Below are 24441 nucleotides of genomic sequence, written 5' to 3' on the forward strand. Positions count from 1 at the left end.
CGTCTGCCCTTCAGATTAAGGGTACGTCAGCACTGCAGTCAAACATGTCATATACACACGTCGGCGACATGTCGCGCACTCATCACAAACAGGTAGATTACAGGTCAACGACTTATTGGTTGTCCTAACCAGTGCTTCACATGATTATCCTGCATTTAACAAAGATTCTTTCTCTACTTACAGTCGTTGACTTGTTTTCAACCTGTTTGTGATCTGCATGCGATAAGTTGCCGACAAGTGTTTATAGCAAGTTTCACTGTAACGTGGACTCGCCCTAAATCGGCAAGCAGAAACGAACACTGGAGAAAATCTAAGGCTTGACGTCATTCTGAGGCCTGGCCCAGGCCAAATAAATAAAAAATGCGCCGAAGAAACTTCGGCGCAACCGAGTTTTCTGAACAGCGTATAATGCTGTATGAAACTCTCAGCCACGGGCCATGAAACTCTCAGCCGTAACCCATGACACTTTCAGCCACTGTGTTGTTGGCACCTACAGGAGTGCCAGACGCACGATCATGAATATCTTTAACCTTAAAAGGGCTGCAATTTGGTATGTTTGATGATTGGAGGGTGGATGATCAGCATGCCAGTCTGCAGCCCTCTAGCCTCAGTAGTTTTTGAAGATCTGGGGGCGGACAGAAAAAGTGCGGACGGACAGACAAGTAGCCATCTCAATAGTTTTCTTTTACAGAAAACTAAAAATGAGTTTGTGAACAAAGAGATAATTTCTTGAGAACAAGTTACATAGCATGAGTAACCATCATTTATTATAAACCTTCCGTCTCAATGAACTAATAAAATAAACTATACTGTATATGGTCCCATTGTTCTTTTTTAGGCAGCGTCTTGTAGGTTTATAGATCTTAAGGATTCCGAGGACACTGTTTTGACTGAATTCCAGATTAATTCATAAGCTTCATGGCGAAATGAGTTATCTGGAAATGCAGCCAGAAAGGTACTGGATATTCATTTTAATGGCCATAGCTACCTGGTCCATAACCTAAGTTGCTCACCCAGAACGGTATCTTTTATGTACAAAAATCTAATTTTTCCGTCAGTGAGACATTATCGTCAAGGAGTGGAGGCTTTTAGTTTTCTGAAAAGAAAACTATTGTGCCGACTTTGTCTGTCCGTCCGCACTTTTTTCTGTCCGCCCTCAGATCTTAAAAACTACTGAGGCTAGAGGTCTGCAAATTGGTATGTGTCCACCCTCCAATCATCAAAGATGCCAAATTGCACCCCTCTAGGCTTCAGTAATTTTTATTTTATTCAAGGTTAAAGTTAGCCATAGTCGTGCTCCTGGCAACGATATAGGCCAAGCCACCACCGGACAGTGGTTCAAGTTTCATGGGCCACGGTTCATACAGCATTATACCGAGACCACCGAAAGATAGATCTATTTTCGGTGGCCTTGATTATACGATATACAGAAAACTCGATTGCGCCGAAGAAATTTCGGCGCATTTTTTGCTTGTTTTATTTTTTAGTGTTTTAAATAATTCAAGAGTGATAACTTGACTTATCGCATATGGTTAAATATCGTTATTTTTTTGCCCCCAACTCGGCCCCAAAAAAAGTTCTTGTTGACACGTTTTGAGACGGAGAAATACTGAATTTGTTAAGAGGTTCTGTAAGATGTACAGCTGTAAAAACACGATAAAAATTGGGTAACAGCCTCTGTACTGTAATCTCTTTAACACTTTTAAAGATCAATATTCAACAAAATCCTTATATCAAGTTCCCATAGATCGTATTTTCCAAAACTGTGCGAAGTCACATTTTTTGATACCAACCACTCTTCCATATTTTAACGCAGGAGTTTTATTTGCATTTATATTATAAATATATTGTCTATGTGTTGACTTTTCTGAAGGCTTGATAGACAGGCAAACAAACTGTGCACTACAATCAACGAAACAACCTTTTAAACAAATAGAAACGTAGATATAAAAAGAAACAGCGTCTGCTGAAGTGCGTCAGTTAAACCATGATCCCTCGACAACTTGTCCCGGGCGCATGCTGGCGTGCATGTACCTTCACTTTAATAATTATGAAACGCCATAAACGAAGGGCTTAATGAACGCGTCCCTGCACACGCTCACCCATTACATCAAGCCCAGGAGCAACAAAGGATCTAATTACCTCTCTTAAAAAAACGCCGCGGTGCTAAGTAGTGTACGGGACGTCTCCCATAGAAATTCTGACAGCGCTCTGGGGAGGGGAAGGGATTAATGGCGGCCGCCTCCCGGGGTCTTGGCACGTGGGTGGAACGGAAGTCGATGTTGTTTCTGAGGTATTTCATATCTTTTATTAACAATTCGTATTTCTGTATAAGCACGCCATTATGATAAACGTTCGTACTCGGTTGTGCAAAAGATTAGGATAACATTGAAAAGGTTTTATCGTTATTCGTAACGAAAATAATCATGGAGTTAGCAAAAGCTATTACTCATAACAAAAATATTAGTGAAGGCCCAATACAAAGTAAATTTGTTGCAAGGGTCTCCAACCGTATACGGATGACTAACTGGCGCATTCGTCTTGATCTATCTGCCACAAGCACAGTTGATGGCAAGCAGCACAAGAGTGCGAAAGACGAATTAAGAATAAAGGAATAAAATCATATGACCAGTGCCATATCAAAGGACTGAAATCACTCGTCCAAGCTGCGAAATGATGTTATATAATTTGAGGTATTATCTTTAACGAAGCCTGTAGTGCTAAATACAAAATACAGCAAGAAGAATTACGCAATTGGCCAGAGGTCTCAACTATTTAGCAGATTTTAGGATGAAAAGAGTGAAGGTTAAGTTAAGTATATCTTAGTTTAACCAGACCACTGACCTGATTAATAGCTCTCCTAGGGCTGGCCCGAAGAATTAGACTTATTTTACGTGGCTAAGAACCAACTGGTTACCTAGCAACGCGACCTACAGCTTATTGTGGAAGGTGTTATCCATCTTGAACAAAATAGCACAGAAATATATAATTTACTGTAGTAAACATAAAACAGACACTAGAAATAAGATTAATGAAATTTAAGAGAAATAAATGAAATGTTAGAAAGGCAAAACTAAATAATTCTTAGTTGCTTGTATGAAGTCAAGCTTTAAGACTTCGTCATGAAGATTTAGTCTCCAAAATGATTTAGGTTTTTATCTAATAGATCTAACAGATACTTGCTTACAGTTTTGTAAAACTTTTAAACTTTTTTTGATTATCGTTGCACGGTGTCAGTGACACGGGGATTGCTTAAAATTACTTATTAATGGAATGGTTACATGGCTCTGAAGAAGTCATTTATTGTTAGTGGGGTTGAAAAATAGGCATAATATAATAGCAAGCATTCAGCAATGGATGAGAAAAACGCTTTGATATATACTTTTTCAATCAAAATGTCACTAGCTACAGTAATAGCTACAATATGTGGTGTAAAGAATAGTATACCGAGTGCTAGTAAAAGATTTTATGATGATTGCTCAATATCTTCATGAATGGGGTAATGAGAAGGAAGGCAAGAAAAAAAAATGATGATGTAAGTGCAAAGTTGTGGGATAATGAAACGGCCATGAATGGGGTGTGGAACAGCTGATGGCTATTGTTGAAACAGTGCTCGTTGGGGATGGTAAAGGAAAGCTAAAAAATCAAGCAAACGAGTTTAAAGTTTTGTCAGACTAAGTGTCAGTAAGATTTAGGTAATGAGGTTGATATGAAACCAAGAAAATGAATATCAGTGGACGTTCGAATGGAAGAGGTTGATTCATGCAGATATAAGGGAAACAAGCATCGTCTCTGCAAAAGGTTTGGAAAAGTAGTGGACTGTCTATGGAAGTAAAGGATGGAATATGAGAATTGTTGAGCCAATTCTCTGTTTTGGAAGAAAATGTGGATACTGAAAGTAAAAGAGTTAAGATAGGTAGAAACTCAAGACAAACTGTTACTTATATCATATGGAGCAAGACGTTTTTAAATGGTTCAAGAAGCTGCAAAAACGTTTGCATTGGTGAAAAGAAAAGACGGATCAAACTGTTTAGAGGGGCTTTCTCACGCTGACAGAACCAGTCAGAAACTTCTCTGATTCGGCAACCCAAGCAGAAAGGAAATGGAGATCGAGAAGGTGCTGGCTGGGTGGTGTGGAGGAGACACTGTGGGACTTGTTTAGAATTATGAAACAACTAGTGTGATGCATTACACACTGGGGTCGTCTTGGGTTCACCAGTTAAGGGAAGAACAACTTGGCCTTGCCTGATTCTTTGGTATGTGTGTGTTTATGTGTGTGTGTGTGTGTGTTTGTGCGTGTGCTCTTGCTTGCGTGCATGAGTGCATTTGTGTCTGCATTATTAGTGAGAAGTACTTTGTTGAAGCAATGTTATAAGCTCAGCCAGCTCAGTGGGCTACAAAAATCATGACCTTGCATTGAGATATCTAAGGTGCTGTTTCCTCTGCTTTCGATATAACGGCAGCAGTCATACAATGTCGTATGATTTGCTTGTATGAATTTGCTTTTCTATGTACCTGTGTATGCTCATACGAATATACATATTTCGTCGAAAATCGCTTGATAAATTTGGTTCTGCATTTGACTAGAAGATAAGCAGGAACCGACAGTAACTTGCTAATAAAATAAGTACCCCTATTTCTTTTGTTGATAATTTCTTCTTATTGCTAATTACTGACGTCTAAAACGGTGAAGGGAATTTCATAATTTAGAATAAATAATCAAAAATAGTTAACCTTTAGGATTTTCCTTTGTTCATCTGTCGAAGTTCATTACGAACGTCTGTGAAAGCGGGGGCAACCTGATGGGGGCGTACAATTGAAGGACCTCTTCAGCAACTTGCTTTCCCACGGGCGGACGATCCCCTCCCACCCTCTCTCGTCCTCTCTGTCTGAATGACATACATTTTGACAAGGTCTGTTCTCTCTCTCTCTCTCTCTCTCTCTCTCTCTCTCTCTCTCTCTCAATTTCTATCTCTTTCTCTCTCGCTCCCTCTTTGTCTCCCTCAATTTCTCTGTCTGTCTGTCTGTCTGTCTGTCTCTCTCTCTCCCCATTTCAACTCTTTCTCTCTCCCTCTCTTTCTCTCTCTCTCTCTCTCTTTTCTCTCTCTCTCTCTCTCTCTCTCTCCCTCTCTTTCTCTCCCTCAATTTCTCTCCCTCTCCCTCCCTCTCTCTCTCTCTCTCTCTCTCTCTCTCTCTCTCTCTCTATCTCTCTCTCTCTCCCTCAATTTCTAACTCTCTCTCCTCTCTCTCCCTCCTTCTCTCCCTCTCTCTCTCTCTCTCTCTCTCTCTCTGTCTCTCTCTCTCTCTCTCTCTCTCTCTCTCTCTCTCTCTCTCTCTCTCTCTCTCTTTGCAGCCTACCGGATACGGCTTCATAAGACCTATTATCTAATTATATTCAATATAGGTCTCTCTGTCTCTCCCTCCCCTCCCCAGCCATTCTTTCTCTTTCTCTCTCTCAATTTACCCCTCTCTCGGTCACTGTTTGTGTACGTGGGATCTACCATCGTCCATTTTTCAATGAAATGAGAGACTAAACTTCATCGCTTGAATGCGTTCCATTGTTAGCTTTATTAACTTTTTTTTTATAGCAAACGTCTTTGTAATATCAAAATTAAGCAAAAAAATTGTTTAAGGTGGACGCTCTCCTGTTTATTTAAAACGACTTATTGAAAATAATACTGATATGTAGAATCTACTGGTCACTTTTACCAGACACATATGTAATTCTAATAGCCACAATGCCCTCTTAACCTCTCGAATTCTTCGCGCTTTTTTGGATATGCTTGTAACTATGAAGCTCGTAGTTACAAGCATATCCAAAAAAGCGCGGAGAATTCGAGAAGTTAAGAGGGCATTGTGGGTATTAGAATTACATAATACTGATATGTTTAAACTTATTTGCAAATAGAGAATTATACTGCAACGTTGAAAGGTCAAAAGGAAACATTTAGCTTTAAGCGTCTTCATCCAAATATTTTATGATAAAATATAGGAGTGACTGGCAGAAACAATTTTGGAATATCTTCTTTAAAAATTGATGAAAAACACAGCAAACAACAGCTGAAAAATTGATGAAAAACACAGCAAACAACAACTGAAAAATTGATGAAAAACACAGCAAACAACAACTGAAAAATTGATGAAAAACACAGCAAACAACAGCTGAAAAATTGATGGAAAACACAGCAAACAACAGCTGAAAAATTGATGAAAAACACAGCAAACAACAGCTGAAAAATTGATGGAAAGCACAGCAAACAACAGCTGAAAAATTGATGAAAATACAGCAAACAACAGCTGAAAAATTGATGAAAAACACAGCAAACAACAGCTGAAAACTGATGAAAACACAGCAAACAACAGCTGAAAAATTGATGAAAAACACAGCAAACAACAGCTGAAAAATTGATGAAAAACACAGCAAACAACAGCTGAAAAATTGATGAAAAACACAGCAAACAACAGCTGAAAAATTGATGAAAAACACAGCAAACAACAGCTGAAAAATTGATGAAAAACACAACAAACAACAGCTGAAATAACGCGCAAGAAGACTTCATTCTCATAAGTCTAGCTGGTAATTAAAAGTAGTTTATGTAAAATACAATCTCGTTTATCCTTTACTTGATGGATAAAACAAGTACAAAATGCGCCAAAGTTTCCTCGGCGCAATCGAGTTTTCTGTACAGCGTATAATCAAGGCCACCGAAAATAGATCTATCTTTCGGTGGTCTCGGTATAATGCTGTATGAGCCGCGGGCCGTGAAATTTTAACTACTACGCGGTGCTGCCCTATCCTATATCGTTGCCAGAAGCGCGATTATGGCTAACTTTAACCTAAAATAAAATAAAAAGTACTGAGGCTAGAGGGCTGCAATTTGGTATATTTGAAGATTGGAGGGTGGATGGTCAACATACCAGTTTGAAGCCCTCTAGCCTCAGCAGATTTTAAGATCTGAGGGCGGACAGAAAAAAGTGCGGACGGATAGAAAGAGCCGGCACAATAGTTTTCTTTTACAAAAAACTAAAGAGGAAGACGTTATTGATCATAGAATGTAAAATCCTAACCCTGCAGTGACAGCCAAAGCATCCCACTGTAATGTCTCATAAAGACAGCGAGAGAGAGAGAGAGAGAGAGAGAGAGAGAGAGAGAGAGAGAGAGAGAGAGAGAGAGAGAGAATACGGTCGCCAAGTCAAGCTCCTTGAGTAAATACGGGTCATTAACTTTGTGAGTAATGAAAAGAAGATGCTTGCAATCTCATTCCTCCGCTCTCGATACAACGGCAGCTCTCATTCATTCTTTGTATGATGCGCCCCTGCAAATAAGTTTTTCCATGTATGTGTGTATGCATACACACATTTATACAATTATTTCGTTGAATGTCGCTTGATAAATTTGGATTTGCATCTGGCGAGAAGACAGGCACGGACTTAGATTAACTTGTTATAAAAAAAAACAACAAATATCCCGCTGCTTTTTAATTTTAATTTCTTGCGCCAGCTGAGTCCCAAAGGAACTGATGAGCTGCGCCTGGAAGGAACCAACATAATAGGAATCACGGAAAGAGCAAGAAAAGAATTTCGGAGGTTGGCAAGACCAAGAAAGGAACCAAACAGTCGGCGAATAATATTGTTTCTTAAGCACTTGAAAGCCGCTTAGGAGGAGGAACTTTTTATCATCTCACAAGAGCAGTGGCAAAAATACTATAAGGAAACCAGAGGACATGTCTACACAAAAAGCCATTATAATGCCATCGATCTGATGAAACGAAACAAACCCTTTCACATGGAAGCAGCACCCCAAATGGGAAGCCAATTGAAATCTTTAGCAATTTGGAAGACGGGAACGTTTGCCTGTGATATTAATGAGAAACCTTACCGAAACAAATTAAGCAACTCGAAACATTTGATCTCTCTCTCTCTCTCGAAAAAAAAACAGTCCTAAATATCGGAAGAGGAAATGAACAGAAAAAATGGTAAGAATTACTGGATGGGGACTTTGAACTTATGTAGATGTAGGATAAGATTAAAAACTAATTGAAAAAGAGCATCGATGAGGAGGAAGGAAGAAGTTGTGATTTCAAAATGAAAAGGAAAGGCCATCAATTGTTTAGATGAAGAGCAATAAATTAGTTTACAAAAACGTAAATTAATACATTAACAACAAGGCCCTGTAGACCCCTAATTCTGTGCCAAGGCTGAGCAGTGTAAGACTCCATATGGTTCCTCCTTGTAAGGTACATTTGCCTACACTATGACATCGGTTTGGAAGGCATCGTGCTAGGTTAAATTGCAAGTATACGATTTCCAGAATTTATCCGTATATCTCATCGGCCCTGACTTTAGAGGGGGAAGCATGAATTATTGATAATTACTGTAAATGTTAACCCCCTCTCAATGTAAAAGGAAGACTTGATGTTTGGAAATAGGGCTTTGTGATTGTCAAAATTTAGATGTTTCTTAACACTGCCCAATGATTCTGGGTTGTAAATAGGATTTTAATATGAAACAATTATAAAATATTTTCGTACCGCAATGGAAATATTTGAAAGTGATGTATGCATCAACTTCCGTTTGAAATAGTAGGTTAATGTGGCTTTTCCTTAGCAACATTCAGTTCAGGATGTGACGTCCTTGCCTACTGGAGTTAGGGTAGAAGAGACTCTTTAGCCTTGGTAAACAATTCTTCCAAGAGAAGGACACTCTGAAATCAAACCGATGGGTAGGAGGACCCTTTAGCCTTGGTAGGCAATCCTCCTAAGAGAAGGTTACTCTGATTACAAACCTTGTTCTCCAACCTTGGATTGTGACATAGCCATTGTACCATGACCTTCCATGGTCTTAGGTACGAGTTCTCTTGCTTGAGGGTACAATCAGGTAAATTTCCTTTTTTTTATTCACTCTCCTGTTTTTTCAAAAAGGTGCTCGGTAGATCATCAATGAAGTGCCTTCTTCTTTGGCTAATCTTTTCCTTCTAGGCTTTTTATAATTTCTAAATCCATCCTGACTGCCCTCCCCCAGTTGTTGTGGCCAACCTTATATGCCATACAAGGTGTGCCAGCTCCACCTTGTCGACCAGTTGCTTCCGGTAATTTTTTCAGTGAAATAAGGTCAGGATTACTTATACTTTCAATGAAATGTTTGCAAATAACGTAAGTACTGTTGTTGTTGACTGTATTATTATAGTTAATTGTTCTGTTGATTTTTACTATGTTGCTGCTGGTATGAGTCCATTTATTAGTTTTGCTACTAATTTTATGTTGTAAATTTTAATTCTTTCGGGAGACATTGAGCTGAACCCTGGGCCTGCTACTCATTACTGTAAGAAAAATTCCAGAGCACTTAACTCAAAATTTCGGGGCTTAAGGTAAAATTTTCTTGTTCCAGAGTTATCTGAGACACTTGTAAGTGGTAACAAGTCAGTGGTTGAATTTTAATCCCAGGGTTTGATGGCCTGACTATATTTATCGTCGCAACATCCAGCATGCGCAATGTATGGCTGTATACACTAATCCCTGACAACCTATTTATTGTCAGAAAAACTTGGAGTGTAGTTGCCATGAAGTTCTTTGGGTTAAGATTTTCAGTAAGTTCTACAACGTTTACGTAGTTGCTGTTTACCGCAATCCAAATATTGACAATTCTATATATGACAGTCTCTTGGAGAGGATCAGTATGGCTCAGCCACAGGATTCCAAAGCTTCATAGGTTGTTTGTGGAGACTGTAATGCAAAACACAGCGAGTTGCTTATTTCAAATTCCACTGATCTGCTCTTGAGTTCTGTGTATCCTCAGATTTTATCTAGCTAACTGAGGAACACACACACATTTCTGGTAATTGATTAGATCTCATATTCACAGACGTTCCAGCTATTGCCAAGTCCAAGGTCTGCAAGTATTTAGGCACTTCCAATCACTGTGCCATTGAGATGTACATATCTGTCAATTCCTAACGCCACCATTGGAAAAACAATTGAGCCCTGATCCTCTTTTTCTGCCGAGAGCAACGAGATTTGATGAACAGCACACCAATATGCAGTTAATGTGCCTCGTTGTCGAACTTCTCAGTTCCAGAGGTCTTTTATTCCTCACACCTTTGGACTGTGGAACTGTCTGCCTGAGGATGCCGTGCAATTGGAACTTCAAAAGTTCAAGGGAAAATGCAATTGTTCTTGTATTTTAATAATCTGTTGACATTTTTATCGATATATTTATTAATTTGTTAATTTATTTTTTCTTTTTGTTATACGTGATCTCTTCTTTCTTTATTCCCCATTACTTTCTGTTACTTCTTTCTCATGAACACTATATTCTTTGAAAGCTTGAGTTTCAAGTCAATAGCCCCTGTAGGCTTGTTACATATGAGAGGGTTCATCGTCTGAATAATAATAATAATAATAATAATAATAATAATAATAATAATAATAATAATAATAATAATAATAATAATAATAATAATAATACTTTAAAATTTACTCTTCATCAAACTCGGCTTCTGATTTTCATATAGAATTAGGATGGTGCTTTTTTTTTTTTTTTAATAATCTGACATATTTTTGTAAAGCATGTAAAAACTGCTGGAAATGTTTTTTTTTTTATTATTTTCTTTTTTGGGAATAAAATCCTACTCACAATGCTGCCTCTTTTCCTTAAACTTCATTTGCATATAGGTGCAAAATGTTTGAGAGAAGTTATACTGAATATATATGTATATTCTCTTAAATTCAGTTTCAACTTGCAAATGGTACAAGGATCTAGTTTGAAATGATAATAGCTTTGACATTGTATTTCCAGGATGGGGGCATCAGCTATCAAAATCCGCATGGAAGAAATTATAAATCTGAAGGAGAATGATGGTACTCTACGTCCACAGAACCATGGTTAGTTAAGTATGATTTTAGTTAAGTATGTATGTATGGAAATATGTCATTTGCGTCTCATGAATGCCGAGTAGCTCTGAATGGTAGATTCTGAAAGCGCTACCATCTGCTCTTATTCAGCATGTTCAGAGAGAGAGAGAGAGAGAGAGAGAGAGAGAGAGAGAGAGAGAGAGAGAGAGATCATTTTTTGCAACGTCTCTGCTTTTTTTATAAGTTTGCATGCCAGTACACAGCAAAGAGGGCATTATCTTAGAACTAAGTGCACCCAGGAATCCTTATTTATTGAATTTTGCAGTGTGATTTGAATAAACTCAAGTTTTGTGAGTTTGTTTCAGTATACCACTGTTTCCCAAGGACTGAAGATGCAGGATATGAAATTATTTCCAGGCCCCAACTGCTACTCCTAATGCAAACAATTCTGCCTAGCTTTTTAACTGCAAGATGAGGAAGGAATAATTTCATATACTCACTCTCAGCAAATGAATACTACTCTCTGTTTCCATGCAACGATTTCTCTTCACTTAATTTTCCTTTGTTAACGTTTAACTCAACGATGCCAGCCCCATTCAACACAATTTTTGGCTTCCCCTTTTTGAGCCCTATCTGCGAAGATACCGAGCGGTAGTTCGTGGGAGGAAGATCGATACTCAACAGCCCAACCACGCCGTCTTAAAGCCTCCTGTCTCATGCTATTACTGCTACTGTTACTAATGCTACCACTGCTAGTATGTTCCGTGTTCCCTATGTGGCGCTTTCCAAGGAAGGAATTTATCTTATGCGAAGTCCAGAGCCTAGGTTGATTAACAACGTTGAATTTTATTCGTTGAACAGTATTGTATTCCAATCTACATAAGTACTGTGTCTGTGAGAATTATTCCGGTCTTATCCAGGACTAAGATATGCGAAACATGTGTAAATTACAATAGAATGCAGCTAATAGAAATCGCAGAAATATATTTATATTGTTCAATCTTATTTGTCATAAAGATTTGGCTGTACTGCACAATATTTTCAACTTAAAATGGGCTAAAGAATGAGGCGTGTTCTAAAATAAGCGATTCTCGCAAAAGATAAACAAAAAAACGTTTCTGGTTAGTCACAAACAATCCTCTTCACTGACTAGGATACAGAGTAGCATAAAGATACTGTATGCTGCATAATGATTTTGTATATTCTTTACGATATTCATACGGTCTATACGAAAGGAACACAAACACACAAGACACACAAAAGTGAGAGGAAAAAAATGTCGACCTGAAACTTTTCAATCACGCAGTAACATTGTGCAGAAATTTCTGATGAAAGACTCCTGATTTTTTATGCTGAATTGGTTGGAGGAGGCCTACATTTTGTCATAAGATTTCTGTTGTTTGCCGTGTGAAAATGAAAAATTTGTAAGATAAACTGGTAGTTAGACAGCTCCCTTAATGTTTGGTATTTTTTTTTTGGTCTTATCATAATTGCAAGTTCTTTTTTCTTAGCTCAAGTTTTCATGTGTAAATGTATATTTATCTATACCTCATTGTATTTGCTAAGTTAGCCATATACAGTATATAAATATATATATATATATATATATATATATATATATATATATATATATATATATATATATATATATATATATATATATATATATATGTGTGTGTGTGTGTGTGTGTGTGTGTGTGTGTTATATAACATCACATAAATCCACAATAATACATGATATCTCTTCGATTTTAAATAATACCGTCATTTTTTTCTTCAACCCAGAATAAGGCTGAATTGGGAGTACGAAGTCACTTTTTTTAAGATTATGTAACGGTGTATGTGTATGTGTGTCACCGCAAGCACATACCGCTAATTAATTCTTCCTATTTGAGAGTAGAAAGTACGGGGTAGGTGTTAGCGTCATCTCCTCCCGGACGCAAAGCTTACCACCAACCATTTTCGTACTTTATTCGCGTAATGCCTGGCCCTTGTCTGCGACAGGTCTCGAACTGCCTAGACCAGATGCATGAAGTCTGGAACAGACCTCTACTTTTCTGGAAGTATTTTTGCCCAAAGGGTTGGCCTCAAAGGCAAATGTGTGCGTACGTCATTGCAGGTGTGTGTGTGTGTGTGTGTGTGTATGTGTTTGTGTTTCTGAGAGAGAGAGTAGGAACGAGGTGTTTATTGATCTTGATCATTGCCTTCTGAGGAAGGAATTCGTCCTCACTGAAAGCTACTGGATAGTAATTAGAAATAATATCGTATTGTATGAAAGAAAAATCAGACGGTATTCATGTTTTTGAAATTACTTTCTAATTGTTCGAATTTCCTAGTAGTGTTATTTGGCAGCTCTGTTTTGACAATCAATAATTATTTAAAAAACAAATAAAAATTGATATTCCTTATTTGCTGACCACATAAAATTAAGTGTGTCATATCTCAAAAAAAAAATTCCGTTCCACGTATCTACATATTAATATGAAATTTATGCTTATACACAACTTTATGCAAAAAAAAAAAAAAGAATAATGAATGATCAAAATTTTCTATTGAGTATTATCATTAACCCCGAGTATACTTAATAATTAAACGTTTTTACTCTACGCAATCAACATTCATTGACTAATTTCAACAGATAATGCAACCAACGTGCAAAGCTTACGGAAAGAAAGGTTGAAAAGTTCCTCTCTCTTTCTTTTAAAACTCGGCGCACAAAAGCCTCTCCATTTGGGAGAGAATGGTTCTTTACGAGATCATCTTGACGTTTCCAACAGCGACCCAAAAAATGTGGCTCCCACTCAGGGGAGTTGCTGGGAAGGGCACGGACGGCCTTCTTATTGCCCACTGGGTGGTCTTGGGCACAAGGCAAAAGCACAGAAATTAACGGTGACATTTAACAAGAATATTTAAATCATCATTTGAATTTCCCGCAAGGGGCTGAGATCCTCCTGCTTGTCCTTGGCGGGTTGTAAAGGTCTAAGAAAGATCTGAGATAAAACGGGAATCTTTCTTTCCTTTTCCTCTGAAGAAATCTTCAGTTGTTTCGTGAAAGGTGGGATTTTTATTTGCAGAATCCCAGAAATAGTATTACTCTTTTCACTTTGATTTTTTATGTTTTGCTAATATATGTGTAAAGGTTTTGTTCGTCTCCAGCGTTATAAATTTTATCGCTAATGTTACTGCTATTATCATCTGATCTGTAAGTCTGAGTGTCAAGAATTGATAAGCTATATGCCAGCGAAGGGAAACAAGATCTCCAAAAAGAACAAACTCATCTCAGCCCTCTCTACGCAATATCAAATAACAAAATGAAAAATTCATACACTCCTGTCCAGCAAAAAAACAACGATTTCTTGTCAAATATTTTGTGAATATGGCTCAGTTTGGTCTCTATTGAACCTAGATCCGAAGTTTTTTGTTGACCTGAAGGTTCAGTTATTGTTACGATTATGGATATTATTGATGCTGCTGTTGAGAAAAAAGAACACGATGCTCACTGTCCTTTTAATACTTTATCACTCCATCAATTATGTGAGTTCTGGGTCTTCCTATCCCCCCCTCCCTCCTAACACCTCCGAGTCATATATTCTTTTCACCAACCTATTGTCCTCCTTTCTCCTAACGCAACCAAATCATCTTAAAATGCCTTGATAGCCTACACCCACTGACCACTATTTTGCCTCTTCTTCAACTTATTCTCCATTTCCCTACCTTTCAGGTCTTGCACAACATTCACTGCACAAAGAATTCATCTCTTAGACTTCAGGCTTTTCTCCTTTATATGCATAAGACTGCAGTGTCTACAAAAATACAAAACTGAGAAAAATGGTAGGTACTGCACTTTTCCCTTGCCTTACTACTGATTTTGTAGATACTGCAAATGGGACCCCCTAAGTAAAGCATTGAAGAATCATTTTGAAACTGCAGTAACTTGTGTATTAGTGTTTCACGAGCCCAGTAGGTGGCATACCTCAATTTCGAAAATTTTGCAGATACTGCAGTTTTCCACTAAAAGGCTGTATAGTAACTATGCTTCAGTTCTATATAGCGTTGGCTCAACAGTCGCTTCAGACATTCGCACCTGAGCTTTCGTAGACCTTCCAAGCCCCATCCCAGTGTTTTGCAAACAAACTTCGACCTTCCTTGTTGCACCTCCCCTGTGACCCGCCTTCTCTCCCGTCCTCAACACTGATTTATATCTACTCCAGAACACCTGTGCAGATCAACTGCTTCCAATTTACCGCTCATTTATATTAACATCCATTGTTCCATCTATCTACTTTCAATATACCTTCATAAACTTACTCCCGCTAATATTTACTCTCAGCTTCCCCTTGTCAACTTTTTCTTTCACGAGTTTCTACAGCTTCTCTTCGTTATCTTCAATCAGTATTGTACCATACGTAAATGTCTACAGTCATTATTCTATCATATGAACACATTAACTTTAACCATCTATGGCTATGTTCTTACCCTGTGACTTTGCACGTATGTCCGTCTAATATCCATTATTCATTTCATAAATACATCAGACATCCATGGGGACATGACACACCCTTATCTTGGACCTGATTTTATTCCATTTAGTCACACTCCCATCTAAATATTTCAAGAGATGCTTCACTCCCATCAGAAAAGTCTTTTAACTGCTCTCAGCTACTTATCTCCTCCATCGAACAATGATTTTCTGTTGATTCTGTCATTATCTTCTTATATTCATTATATTCATCTTTTACTTTTGAACTTCCTGCTCACCTTTTTCATAACAAACAACTGATACCTGCATCCTCCTCTTTGCGTAAATCACGCTCTGTGTCCACTGTCAATACTTCTCTTACCTGTCTTGTTGTGTCTGTCAGAATCTGACCATGCACCTTCCCTAGTATACCAAAAACCGTTATGGCCCTTGCAGTCACTTCCATCACAGTTACGTACATACAGTGGAACAGCTACTCCTGTCAAAGCACTTTTTTTGGAACCGATTCGTCATCCAGATATACTTTACAAACATCAGTCAGACACTGAATCAGAGTTACTCAGCTGTCCCTTTGAATGCGTAATTTTTTTTAATTTATTTTTTTTACTTTTTATTGAAAGGATTAAACGTACATTACTTACAATTACAATATTTACATACATTATACATCAGCACAGTATACATAGGCATTTCTTTACATAAGCATATCTTTAAACAAGCATAATCCCTCTAAATTGACAATTACATCTTGCTTTAGTTACTGGCTACTCAAAAACAGTAATTAATATACTCTTTTGAATGCGTAATTAAAGGTCTTCGTATCAACTGCCTTCCAATTGAAACCACTCTCCAACATATTCACCCCATCCAGTGAAGACAGCATTCACTCTAAACAGCACCTCTCAATGTGTACCTTTATTCGAAATCGCCTTCCTAAAACCAACTTATTACCCTTCCAAAATTTTCTGGTCACTTTCTTTCTCTCGGCATATATTCCTAGAATAATTTTCTCTCACGTTCTTCTCGGATACCTGTTCCATGCTCCCATATACCTGTAAATGATCTCTTCCTGTATGCATTTTTCTTTTACTCAGTTTCTTCTTTCCTCATCCTACCACTTCCTACCTTCCTATACCCGCGCTGCCCTTATGACCCTCCACGGAATTTTTATCTAATTATTTCACCTCTCTGTTAAAAACATGATGTGTAAAAAGTTTATTGCATGATTTTCCGGACAATATATAAAATCATCTTTTAAACAGTAATCATGCAAATGAAAGCAGGTAGCTCTCTTTTTTCCCGAATTTTCGTTCATTGATTTTATTAGTGTTATATTGTTCATTGATATTTCTCTGTATCATCTACTGTGCGTATACATCAATTTAATAAAAAAATTGGTTGACAGATTTCTTTTTACCGAGCATTGGGTTTTGAATTTGATAAAAACGTAACTGATACCAAACATAAGAAATAATGCCTACGGTTATGGAATGGCATAACAAATGCCATAGCTACTATTGGGAAAGGATATCGATTCGAACCCCGAACTATCCATAATCGAAAAGTTGGCCAGACTTTAGATAACAAGAGCGCATTCGGGGCGGAAATTAGAAAAAAAATTACGCCTCGACTTTCTTCAGGAATTTACGCCGTGATTTCACATTGTGAAAATACTTAAGAAGATGGGAGAGTTTTTTAATTTTTTGTTCGTACATTTTCTTTTCCTTCAAGAATATGAAAAACAACCTCGAGTGTCTTTATCCCTACCTATAAGTCGTACAGATGGTCCACTTTTGCCTTATCTACAGCCCTTCCACTGGCTACGTGACTCCATATAGGGTACAATTTATTGTCTATGAAGAAAAGTTTATGGTCTGACCAAACAACCATGACCTGGTTCTGCATCGGAGAAGAGGCGGCGCTGCGGGATAAACGGACGTCTGACTTAATCTTCCGTATCTTGGTGATAGTAGATTATTAAAGTGGGGGATAAATACTACGGGGAAAGGAGACATCGATATTTTTTTTTCCCCGTCACGGTGTCACTCGCCTCCGTTCTGGTGTTAGAAAAATTCTTTACTTTCTTGCCTTTATTTCAAGTGAGGGAACAGCAAGAATAGATATTGTTATTATTGTTATTATTAAAATAATAATAATAATAATAATAATAATAATAATGATATATTATTATTATTATTATTATTATTATTATTATTATTATTATTATTATTATTATTTCAGTAGATGAAACCTATTCACATGGAACAAGCACACAGGGGGCATTGGCTTGATATTCAAGCTTCCAAAGAATGTTGGTTTCAACTTCCCACCGCAGACCCCACAACGCAGCAGTAACTGATCATGAAACAGAGCCAGTGATATTTCATCGCCCTGGGAGACACGCGAACCTGCGACACATGAGTGGCATACCACCACACTAACCACTGCACCAAGATAGTGGCGACTACTACGGATTTTTTTCTTTGAGATTCGCTCCTCATGTCTGTTTTTCATGAATTTCTCAGTTTTCACCCTTTATTCAATGAAGAACAGCGAATCTTTATAGCCTTCCTATAAAACATAGCAAGGACTAGACGAGGTGATTTTTTGTTTATCCGAAATGCATTGCGATGAACACTCACTCACGTTACACCTCCGGCTGTAGATTTGATTCTGCTACCGTCAATATCAACGACATTATTGATTGTTTTAAATTTTAGAACCTGTGGTCATCTTCGGAGATCGATTTTGTTACGGTACAGAATGATCCCACGTACTGACTAGCAGTATTGCAATCTCCTCTTACCAAATATTTTGTCTCGCAGATTTTCTTTCGGTCAGTTCTTTCGCATTTCAGAGCTATTGCATTTGCACATATCCCGAGTTTTAATAATGGCTACGTCATTTATTATTCTTCTGTACTATTTCACATATTCCCTCAGTGCACGTAAGCGACACATACTACATTCATTCTTTTCGGCTGAATTCATTCTGGTCCCTTCGGTTATTCTTCAACGGCTTTTCCGCCCATTCATATCTCTCATTTTATCACTTCACTGAACTCTCTCCCTCCCTTTTCCCCTCTATGTGTCGTGTGTGTGTGTGTGTGTGTGTGTGTGCATATGCCTCTTGTTATCAAATCTCCCTCCGTTACTGTTCATGTGCCCATAAATATTCTGGAACACGATCTTGAAAATATGAATGTTCGAGGCCTCATAATTCTGAAATGATAAATGGGTGTATTTTTGTCTCATATCCAGATGCAAAGCCTCATTTCCATCATGCACGTCTAAATATCCCCGAGCTGTTTCTGTTTTTATCCGTATTTTTTTTTTTTTTTACTTTTTTCTATTTTGCTTGCGTCTGACAATACGGTGACGCTGACTGTTTTCCAGGCTTCCTTCTCTGCTAATTGCATCTGCCATTCTGTCTGTGTTCGTCTGTCTGATTTTCTGTCTTCCTGCCTGCCTCTTTGTTCTTTCTCCTCGCTTTTTCTTTTTCTTGTTTTTTTTCTCTCTGTTTGTTTTTCTTTCTCTGTTTGTTTTTGTATTTTAGTTGGGGGTGGGAAAGAAAGAAAGAATGGGGTTCTTCGTTTTCATAAAAATCATATGTTTTGTTATTTTTTTTTTTTTATGCCTGTTGCATGCACGCATTCTTCGTTTCGTCTGCAGAGGCTTCATGCTTTTATGGTATATGATGAAACGACAAATATGTAAAAAAATAAAAACAAACAAACAAAAAATTTAACGGGTCAATGAAATGAGATTTTTGCAGGACCCCTCAACGTTGTTGGTAGAGAAGAGGTGAAGCTGAAGTTGAATCGCGCTCTCTGTTATCTTGGGGACGACAATTAGAACGACCGAACACTAAGTGAGAAAGTCGGAGGATTGGGCAGTTCGGGAACAAGTTAGGTCATCAGCCGAAAGCTCTATCCCAGTGGAAAAATTATGGAAATGCGGCTGACCAGTAATATAAGGGACATTGCGGAAAGTTGAGTCTAAGGATGAGAACTGAGGGCTGACGATACCTATGCAATAATTAAGGAGAGAAAACACCTCATAGGTTAAAACTCACGTGGAAGACGTGGGAAGGAAGGAATATAGAAGTTAGGCCAAAGGCCAAGCGCTGGGACCTATGAAGTCATTCAGCGCTGAAACGGAAACTGACAGTAGAAAGGTTTGAAAGGTGTAACAGGAGGAAAACCTCAAAGCAGTTGCACTATGAAACATTTGTTAGGAGAAGGTGGATAGCAAGATGGAAGAAAGAGATTATGAATGGAGATACAGTAAAAGGAATGAAAGGGGTTGCAGCTAGGCCGAAGGGACGCTGCAAAGAACCTAAGTAATGCCTATAGTGCTTTTTGCATGAGGTGCCCTGACGCAGATTTCTCCTCCCCGGGGGAAGACGTGGGAAGGGTACGGAAGGATGCCGACAGGTGAAATGTATTTAAAAATGTAGCAGCCAGACGGAATAAATAAATCTATTTTGGGAATGGCTCGGATTGTTTCCCTCAGATCTGAACGTAACGGATAAATGTCCAGGCGGCACAAACAAGTATAGAGGCGACCTTTATTATAAATAGTATTTTACTAAGGCGAGGAAAATGATGTGATGAAAGTCTGTCTGTAAAGAATAACTTTCATTTTTGAGTGAATGTATCTTATCTACGTAAATAAACTGAAACTGGGACGCCTGTAAATAGAGACGTCAAATTAAAAAGTCATGTATGGGATGATTGCTCTTTATTCTATAAACATTCAGCATCTAAAAAGTTTTCTAATTTCCTAGTTTCGCTTGGTTGCTTGATGTATTTATGGATAAGTTTAAGCTGAAGACTTATAAGAAGGCGACATAACTGTTGTTTGCAATGGCTGACGATTAACCAAAAAGTTAGAACTATGAACAAGAATAACCTGTTCACTCACAGATGGCGAAATTATCCTAATGAATAGGAGTAAAAATGGTGCGATTAAAATTTTAATATTATGATCAAAATCAAAGAAAAACATCAACTACACATTTGTTGGTATTTGGTCGAAGAAATATTATAGATTGATGGTAAGGAAAAAGGCACGTTCAAGCAAGCAAAACTTATAAAGCATGTGATGCATTTTACTTAATTATCCCTCAAAGGACTAAGAAGCACGAATTGATTCGTTAAACTCGCATCGGTCCCCCCTTCACGTGTATCTTGTTAACGCCTCTTTTCCGGTACCTTGTTCGGTTTATCTATCCAGCAACATCATCGTTTCCCGTTCCTCCTCCTTTCTAACAATTCTGAATTTTTCTGTCATTTTAAAAAGCGATAGCCCTTAATTCTTTCTTCAGGGCCAAGCAGTCTCAAAACACTTTGATACGATACTTCCTTTTAAATTCACTAAACTTTTTATGATTTTTATGCATCATTCTCTTATCCTTTCAGTTCCTCTTATACCAGTTACATTAAGGAATTGGCTTTAAAATGCCATCTTATTCCCAATTTAAGCTTTGATAAAATACTTTGATTTGAATTGAACTGAGTTGAATATAGAATTTAGGCCAAAGGCCAAGCACTGTGACCTATGAAGTCATTCAGTGCTGAAACTGAAATTGACAGTAAAAGGTTTGGAAGGTGTAGCAGGAGGAAAACCTGGCAGTTGCCCTATGAATCAATTGTTAGGAGGAGGGGGTGGAAGTAAGATGGAAGAAAGGGAATATGGAAAGGAGGTGCAGCAAAAGGAACGAAAGGGTTGTACTGGCAAGGGGCCGAAGGGACAAACCAAAGAACCTTAAGTAATGCCTGTGCACCCCTGCATGAGATGTACAGAGGCACTAACTCCCTACGGAGGATAGACACTGAAGGTCTCTTCCCATTCTTGAGTATACAAGCATCTCACCTCCTTTGGTACAAAAAAAAATTCTTTACCTCACCTTTTCTCTCATCCTCATCTTAGCTCCTTTCATCATAATCACCTCCAAATACCGATTCAAATCGAGTACTTCGATTCTTCCAGACATCCACATTTACATTTTTGGTTTCCGTTCCTCCTCAAAAATTTACATTTGCACACATTTGTTCTTAATCGTCTCCACATGCAAAATTTTCTAACTCTTTTTACTAGTTTCTCCGGTTTCTTTTCACTCTACTTATTCAGTTAGTATATCATCTGCAAATATCAACCATTACACCCTTTGCTTCAGTGTCTAGTTTCCTATCTCTGAATTCCCTGAACGCTTTATTCTAAAAAACATAAAACAGACATGAAGGTAAATCACACTTGACTCTGAGGCATAATAAATACGAACGCTTTCATTTATACTTCGAACGTTCCAGGGATTTGTCGTGAATACATACATACATACATACATATGTACGTACACACACATATTATAATATATGCATATATATATATATATATATACACAAATATATATATATATATATATATATATATATATATATATATATATATGTATATATATATATATATATATATTATATATATATATATATATATATATATATATATATATATATATATGTGTGTGTGTGTGTGTGTGCATGTGTGTGTGTGTGAGAGTGAGAGAGAGAGAAAGAGAGAGAGTGAGAGAGAGAGAGAAAGCCCCCACCAAACCATCGCCTGAAAAGAGAATAAGAAGTTGTCCGCTGGGATTCTCTCATGAACTTCTGAGGCAGAAGCGTGAGATTATATCTCCTCAAAAGTGACGTTCCTTTGCAATATCATACAATATCTTTCAGGGCAATAATGTGATTCTTATCTTCTGATTTTCCTCGAATGTAGCGGCACATTTTCCCCAGAAGAATTTTGCCGACGCTGATTGTTTGACGCTTTTGTCTGCAGAAAACTGGGAATTTCTTGGGACAGGTTTCTCAAGATTTTGACTTTACGTTCTTGATGTTACTGATACATTTACGTTAATCCGCAGTTTGAGTTTAAGAAGGTGACATAGCTCTTGTTTGCAATGGCTGACGATTAACCAGAAGTTGACTATGAACACAGTCAACTCAAAGAATGCAAGGCGTGTTAGAGGCAAAATTATGATACTCTGGTTCTAACGAATTTTCCACGAGTCGACTAAATGAATTCTGTGGCAATGTCTATGGTGCAAAAGATCAAGAAAAACTTTCCTATTAAAATGCATAATATATATGTTGCCCATACGAATCACATGGCAAGGAGGGAGCCTTTTCTTCTGTTCTACACTTTAATTGCACAAAGAGTTATCACGATCATTCACTGAAGTGACATCTTGGAACATTTTATTGAGCAAGACAACCACCCCAATTCCATTTGTATTAAGTAAAATCAAATCCTTCGTATTAGTTATAATTTTCATGTGCGTTATATAATCTGTCCCTTACCTAGAGACATTCCATTTTTTAGAGCTCTGACCGAGAGCTTTTTCATTTTCATGGGGGAAATATATTACAAAGAAAAGGAAAAGTTTTGCGTGAGCGTTTGAAAAGAAAACGGCAGGTTGAATGAGGTTCCAGGCACCTTTAGTTTTTTTTTTTTACCAGATACTTTGTCTGAAATTCTATCTCCTTCGGTTTCTCGTCTTAGCTAAATACTTTCGAAAACTGTTTCAGTGGTTTCACTCTCAAATGACTGCTGCAAAGAGGCAAGGGCCACCCACGAACGTGCACAAAAGGCACACACACACACTTAGCACAGGCGGAAGGAGGCACCAGGCACATGCCCCTGGAAAGAATAAGTGATAAAATAATAATGTTGAATATTTTAGATAATGATAACATAAATGAGAAATATAAAAATGGGAAAAAGCACTATTAAAAAATTATTAAATATAGTATATATATATATATATATATATATATATAAAATATATATATATATATATATATATATATATATATATATACTATATATATATATATATATATATATATATATATATATATATATATATATATATATATATATATTATGAGAATTGGTGGCTTCATGAAATTTTTCTGGATCCCACTACATTTGTCACACACACACACACACACACACACACACACACACACACACCACACACAGACACACGCATCTACGCAAAGGTAGGAATGAGTGTGATTTAGCTACACACCTGTACAAAAGGTAAACAAATTATTTTAAGGGTGCTATAGAGTGAGAATGGAAAATGGTGTACATTCTCTATTCTCATACTGTAAATCTTCTATTTTAATATGACTAATATGGAAATGCAAAATGGTGTTACAGCTATACCGCTAGGTGAAATGTTGTTTTTTCCTTTGACAAATATTTACTTCTTGAATGCTTGCAGATTTGTAGATTTTTTTGGTCAATCTTGTCGACTAAATTCGACATTTTTATTTCCAGGACCAACGATGGTGAATGTTTCCCTAGTGCTGCACTCCCTAGTCATTGACGATAAGAGACAGGTGGGTCAAATGTTTCTATATTATATAAGTTGTTTTTCCTTCTCTCTCTCTCTCTCTCTCTCTCTCTCTCTCTCTCTCTCTCTCTCTCTCTCTTCTCAGGATGCCTTCATCCCAAAATGATCACAAATTTAAATAAGCCTTCCTGATGGCATACCGTTGAGCAACTTTATCAGACACTATCTACGTCGTTGGGACGGACCCAGTAAACCATTACGTCATTTCACACATTTCTGACGAACAATTTCGTAGAAACTACAGTCTTATTAAGATTGGAGAACCTGGATTACTATTTCTTTAATATCCAGTATCTGAATATCTAAGACAGTGGTTTTCAACCTGTGATATGGCCTGAGTGGGCCATGGGTAGTTCTCAGGGGGTACCATGCCACGGACATGGTATTAAAAAAATGAAAAATCATTTACAGTAACTACAGGCCAGTGCTTTCTTTCGTAAATGAAAACGTATAACTAATAAAGTGTTCGGGAAAATAATTCCGTAAATGAAAATGTAAAACTAATAAAGTATTCTGAAAATGCTTTATAATAGTTCTTTTATCATCATTACACAATTCCGAAGGGCAGTGGGCCGTGAGTCCTCAGGGATGCCAAAAATGGGCCATGGGCACAAATAGGTTGAAAACCACTGATCTATGAAAAAGAATAGCTCTCTATCAAATTTATATGCTATTGCGTTTTAG

At 37.5% G+C, this 24441-nt stretch overlaps 1 protein-coding gene across 2 annotated transcripts in view; it reads left to right on the top strand.

Moving 5' to 3' along the window:
- LOC136834347 (glycine receptor subunit alpha-3-like) overlaps positions 1 to 24441 on the top strand; it is a 148047-nt gene that overhangs the window by 87009 nt on the left and 36597 nt on the right. For both annotated transcript variants that reach the window (XM_067096857.1, XM_067096855.1), the window contains exons 2-3: positions 10795 to 10880; positions 23682 to 23743. In XM_067096857.1, the coding sequence (XP_066952958.1) occupies positions 10795 to 10880; positions 23682 to 23743 (148 nt within the window). The remainder of the gene's footprint in view (positions 1 to 10794; positions 10881 to 23681; positions 23744 to 24441) is intronic.

The sequence above is a fragment of the Macrobrachium rosenbergii genome, chromosome 53 (genome assembly GCF_040412425.1).
Source record: "Macrobrachium rosenbergii isolate ZJJX-2024 chromosome 53, ASM4041242v1, whole genome shotgun sequence".
Taxonomy (NCBI): Eukaryota; Metazoa; Arthropoda; class Malacostraca; order Decapoda; family Palaemonidae; genus Macrobrachium; species Macrobrachium rosenbergii.